Source organism: Phoxinus phoxinus, assembly GCF_949152265.1.
Source record: "Phoxinus phoxinus genome assembly, chromosome: 1".
Classification (NCBI taxonomy): Eukaryota; Metazoa; Chordata; class Actinopteri; order Cypriniformes; family Leuciscidae; genus Phoxinus; species Phoxinus phoxinus.
Genome location: NC_136876.1, coordinates 47882955 through 47888954, shown reverse-complemented (window position 1 = coordinate 47888954; position 6000 = coordinate 47882955). Strand labels below are relative to the sequence as shown.

The 6000-nt window shown below is 42.8% G+C and overlaps 1 protein-coding gene across 3 annotated transcripts in view; it reads right to left on the bottom strand.

Annotated features, from left to right (window-relative positions):
• The window catches only part of LOC307003486 (NACHT, LRR and PYD domains-containing protein 3-like), a 277559-nt gene that overhangs the window by 220434 nt on the left and 51125 nt on the right, over nt 1–6000 (bottom strand). The window contains exons 9-11 of one of the 3 annotated variants that reach the window (XR_013798719.1): nt 5418–5464; nt 4387–5344; nt 4054–4344 (exon numbers count right to left, since the gene is read on the bottom strand). Coding sequence is in view for 1 of the 3 variants with exons in the window: in XM_079621930.1 (XP_079478056.1) it covers nt 4773–5344; nt 5418–5464 (619 nt within the window). In the remaining 2 variants the exon portion in view is untranslated. The other 2 variants (XR_013798720.1, XM_079621930.1) reach the window with 2 other exon arrangements.

Genomic DNA, 6000 nt, shown 5'->3' with positions numbered 1-6000 from the left:
AGAGGACGCGCTGAAACCATCAACTCTCAATGCTGTTCTCTTCATTCATAACTCAGCCTACTGAGAAGGATATATTTGTGTAAATAGTTGTGCAACTGCGTGACCTTTGTTTTGAAGTTTAATGTTTGAGTTCCAGAGGAATTTGTGACTGTGTAACGTTACCTGTTCAACCACATCAAAGTTGTGTCCTAATTAGTAAGTCCGTGCTTTTTCTCTTTTTTTCTCTCTTGTTTGCTGACTGATGAGGGGCCGCAGTGAAACGGTGTTTGTACATGTAGCCTATTTTTTTTTATTATAGTTGCAAGCAATCATAAAATACATCTAGTTTTAAGCCCGTGCAGACCTCACTGCCATAGGCGCATCGTTGCACTATCTTGCTGAAATCGGAATGTTTGACGGAGGTCCTTCTCCTTAGTTACAGTTGCTGAGCTATGATTGGACGAGAACCGTTAGAGGGCGGGGTTTTGCGAACGGTCAATTCTGGTAGCTATTGCTGGCAACAGATGCTCGAAGTAAACCTTCTTCAGGTAGGAGATGTGTTTTTCAGTCCACTCTTGGTTGTATATAGGATAATCTGTTCATTTGGGGTCCATACCAGGAACTTGCTTTTTTTTTTTTTTGCACAATATATTGCTACCTGAATCTGGTAGTAGTAGCCTAATCCTGACGCAGTTTCCCTAAGGCCATACATTCCGTTTACATATTTCACATCATATGTGTTTGATTCAATCATTTTTTGCAGACTGCTATCATGTACCTCAAGTTTCTTTGGTGTAGGACACTTAATCTCAAGGATGGTATCTTTGTCAACTACTCCATCTAGACTGGCACCAAGCCAGTTTTCCTTCTCGTGTACAATAAGACCTGTGGTCTCAACTGTCTGCCCTGTGATCCCTTCAAACCATTTTCTAGCTAAAGGCTCAGCTGATTGACCATATCTCGTAGCTGTGCATCCAGCAAACACAGCATTTAATTTTGTTTCGACCCAGTTGCTTGGGTCTGTTTTTTTGGGCACGTCTGATGCCTCACTGCTGGTAGTCCTAACTTTTCTTTGGTCCAGACAAAATTTACAATCCTGGCCCTTTGATTTTGTTTCAATTTTCTCTCTCTCATCTTTCCCACATTTTACATATTTTTCAAACACTACATTGCATAGGTTACATTTATGTTCAGCACACTGTTCATGCTCTCTGGGTAGCTCATTGGTTGCTTTTTTCTGTGGGTGTGCAGTCAGCACCTGATGCAAAATGCTCCCAGGTATCATGGCTAAGCCGACCAACTCAGGGGATGAGAAGTGTTGTATGACCTCTGCATCAGTCTCAAATGCCATGGAGATAGCTTTCATATTTATACCCTCATGGTCTGGCCCTTGAATGTTCTCAATCGTGTCTGGTACCACATTCCTCCAAGTTGATTGGTTCCAGGCACACAGTTGGTCCGTGCAGGCTGTATCTGTGAAGCCTCGAGACACAGCATCTTTCAGCTTGTAAAGTAGACCTGCCGTATGACTGCAACACTTCCCTCTGTTAGCCATGCAATCACAGTGCACATCTACAACTTTCCCAATCTTCCTCTGCAGAGTTATTTGTACAGTATGAGTGTTGTTAATGGTCTGTGAAAATCGGACAGGTCCTTTTAGAACTATGTGTTTATCATCTGGTAGAGTGTGCATTATTTGACCAACCCATCCGGAGCTCAGATAATTTTGACCCTCTATCAGTGACCTGTAGTTGGCATTTTGTTGATCATCGGATGCCAGGCGAAGGAGAAAATACTCTTGAATACCTTTGAAACAACAGAAGGGGCGCATTGGGGGCAGTAACGTTAGTAACATTACTGTTATGTCTGTTGTTAATGTTTGATTTGCTTGACTGTGACAGATTTTTTACATTGTACAATGACTGGTAGGATACAGTTTTTATTATTGCTTGACAAAGATTTCAAGATTTCAATTCCATTCTTGTGATTTGATTCCGATTTTAATTCAATAGTCAATTTTGACTAATTTGGATACATGTTTATTTAAAATTTTATTTAAAAAAATTATCTCACCTAATGCTTTAAACATAGAGGGCCCAATCTGCTGGTATTATTAAAGGTTTAAAATAACAAATTAAATTAAATATAATGCAGTTTTTGTTATAATAACAATTATTTAATGACATTAAAAATATAATAAATATGTAATATAGTGCTCAGCAAAATCTCCTCTCTAGCTATTTTTTCTATTCAATTAACATGCTATGGTCATTAAATGGCTTTCCTGAACTAAATGTAACGTTATGTGACACTGTTCTGCTGTTATATTGACCTCTTTCCATGTTTAAAAACACTAATTGGTCGATATTATGTATACTTTCTAGCTGTACCTTACCCTTGCCTTTTGCAATGTGAAAATGAGATAAATAATGGACACAAATGAAAAACATGAATTCGTTTATTTGATGTCATTCATTTATTTATTGTTGCCAAATGGACAGATCTTTTTATAGTTTCCTCGTTAGCTAACGTTAGCCTAGCTAACATAGTTATTGCCAAGCTATTTTCATAAATAATCTGTAAGATCGTTTGTACCTTCATCTGTGACTGGAGGCCACTGTCTAACATCATCAACCCAACAAGTCATTCTGCCTGGCTGTAGCTGTCATAGAGGGTGCGTTATCACGGAGGTTTGTTTACATACCGGTAACAGCTCAGTAATGGCGTCGCCACAAAATGGCAGCCTACACAGAACGCTCATCGGATTCGTCTATATATGAAGATATCCCTCTATGGATTTTGGTTGCTAAGGTGCTCGACAATGGTTGCTAGGGAGTGGCTAGGAAGTGTTGAGGTGATTCGTGATTGGTTGTTTGCTGCCCCGAGTCAAACGAGCCCACCCTCATGTTTCTATGACACTTCTGATATCCCTTTGATCTCTTTCAATGGAAGTCTATGGAACTTGTTGCTAAGGTTCTCTAAATGGTTGCTAGGGCGTGGCTTGATAGCTTCACAATGATCCTGAGAGACTGATTGGTCGTCTGAGTAAAATGAGCCCGCCCCCTTTTCTCTATGACACTGTGATCCAGAGTTATGTTCAATACAAAATCCCTATGCAATTTACCATAGTAGGAAAAACACATGCGTGTGTGTGTGTCAGTCACTGATCCTGAACCTGTGATTCTGTGTGTGTGTGTCAGTCACTGATCCTGAACCTGTGATTCTGTGTGTGTGTGTGAGTCACTGATCCTGAACCTGTGATTCTGTGTGTGTGTGTCAGTCACTGATCCTGAACCTGTGATTCTGTGTGTGTGTGTCAGTCACTGATCCTGAACCTGTGATTCTGTGTGTGTGTGTCAGTCACTGATCCTGAACCTGTGATTCTCTGTGTGTGTGTGTCAGTCACTGATCCTGAACCTGTGATTCTGTGTGTGTGTGTCAGTCACTGATCCTGAACCTGTGATTCTGTGTGTGTGTGTCAGTCACTGATCCTGAACCTGTGATTCTGTGTGTGTGTGTGTGTATCAGTCACTGATCCTGAACCTGTGATTCTGTGTGTGTGTGTCAGTCACTGATCCTGAACCTGTGATTCTGTGTGTGTGTGTGTGTATCAGTCACTGATCCTGAACCTGTGATTCTGTGTGTGTGTGTCAGTCACTGATCCTGAACCTGTGATTCTGTGTGTGTGTGTCAGTCACTGATCCTGAACCTGTGATTCTGTGTGTGTGTGTCAGTCACTGATCCTGAACCTGTGATTCTGTGTGTGTGTGTCAGTCACTGATCCTGAACCTGTGATTCTGTGTGTGTGTGTGTGTATCAGTCACTGATCCTGAACCTGTGATTCTGTGTGTGTGTGTCAGTCACTGATCCTGAACCTGTGATTCTCTGTGTGTGTGTGGGTGTGAGTCACTGATCCTGAACCTGTGATTCTCTGTGTGTGTGTGTGGGTGTGAGTCACTGATCCCGAACCTGTGATGCTCTGTGTGTGTGTGAGTCACTGATCCTGAACCTGTGATTCTCTCTCTCTGTGTGTGTGTGTGCGTGTGTCACTGATCCTGTGATTCTCTCTCTGTGTGTGTGTGTGTGTGTGCGCGTGTGTCACTGATCCTGTGATTCTCTCTCTGTGTGTGTGTTACGTCACTGATCCTGAGATTATCTCTCTGTGTGTGTGTGCGCGTGTGTCACTGATCCTGTGATTCTCTCTCTGTGTGTGTGTGTCACTGATCCTGTGATTCTCTCTCTGTGTGTGTGTTACGTCACTGATCCTGAGATTATCTCTCTGTGTGTGTGTGTGTGTGTGTGAGTCAATGATACTGTGATTCTCTCTGTGTGTGTGTGTGTGTGTGTGAGTCACTGATCCTGAACCTGTGATTCTGTGTGTGTGTGTGTGAGTCACTGATCCTGAACCTGTGATTCTCTGTGTGTGAGTGTGTGTGTGTGTTCAGTCGTCTCCTGATCATATCTGACACTCTTTATTAAATGTTCAACAGTTTCCATTCAAACTCTTTCTGTCATTCTCTCTCTTTCACAGATAAACAAAAACTCAACAACAAAAATGACCAAACAAATGAAACTGGAAACAAGAGAAACTGGTCAAATATATTTAAAGAAACAACAAAAACCCAGAAGACATCTTAATATGATCAACAAGATCTTCAAACCAACATCAAACACATTCTGACACATTCTCTCACACTCACACAGAGTTTATTCACGGATTACAGAAAACACACGAGAAACAACAACAGCAACACTTTGTGTTTTTATTGCACATGTTAGTCTGTGTTTGTCAGTCAGTGTGTGTGTGTGTCAGTCAACACGTGTGTGTGTTTAATGTGACACAGAGACACTGAAGAGTTTGAATGAGGAAGTCTAAATCCAGCACAGAGGGGTTCAGTGAATGTGTGTGTGAATGTGTGTAAGTGTGTGAGTGTGTGTGTGTCAGAGACGCTGTAGAAGGACAGAGTGCCAGCCGACACGTCCACAAACACTCCTGCTCTCTTACAGGATCCTGGACCAGCAGAAACATCAGTGGAGATATAATTGTGATGGACAGTGAGTCTTTGATCAGAGCAGATCAGACACCAGGACTTCTCATTCAGTCCAAACCTACAGTCATCACGCTCTCCTTTCCTCTTGATTCCTTTATATGACACTGAGATATAAACACCTTCTCCACTGCATTCACACTCCCAGTAACAGCGTCCAGTCAGACTCTCTCCACACAGAACCTGAGGACGATCAAATCTCTCTGGATGATCAGGATACGACTGACTCTCCGACACATGCGTCACCTTTCTGTTCTCCTCAGACAGAGCGAGACGAGTGTGTGCTGTGTTTGGATCCAGTGTGAGATCAACGGCATCTGAACACAAGAACACACATTACAACAGCAACATTTACAACAACACACACTACAACTGTGTTTCTGGACTTACATCCGTGTAGTCTTGATGTCATCATGAACTCTCCTCCGTGATCAACACTAGAAAACACACACACACACACACACACACACACAGATAAATTTCTCATTTTAATACTCAGCAGTTGTCAACATTTTTATTTATTATTATTATTATTAGTGGTGCTTGTGAAGCAAAGCATCCTTATTGTTATTCATCATATTTATTATTATTCTTCTGGACAAAACTTCAGTGTGTAACTCGTCTCGTCTGTTAGTTTGTCGTGGACCCGTGAATAATCTGTGTGTGCTGTAACTTTATAAGCGGTCGGCGTGTGATCGGCGCTGCGGGCGAGAAACTGCCCCACACACACACTCCTCACACACCCCGGGGCGTAAGAGCCCGAAACTGCCCCACACACACACTCCTCACACACCCCGGGGCGTAAGAGCCCGAAACTGCCCCACACACACACTCCTCACACACCCCGGGGCGTAAGAGCCCGAAACTGCCCCACACACACACACTCCTCACACACCCCGGGGCGTAAGAGCCCGAAACTGCCCCACACACACACTCCTCACACACCCCGGGGCGTAAGAGCCCGAAATTGCCC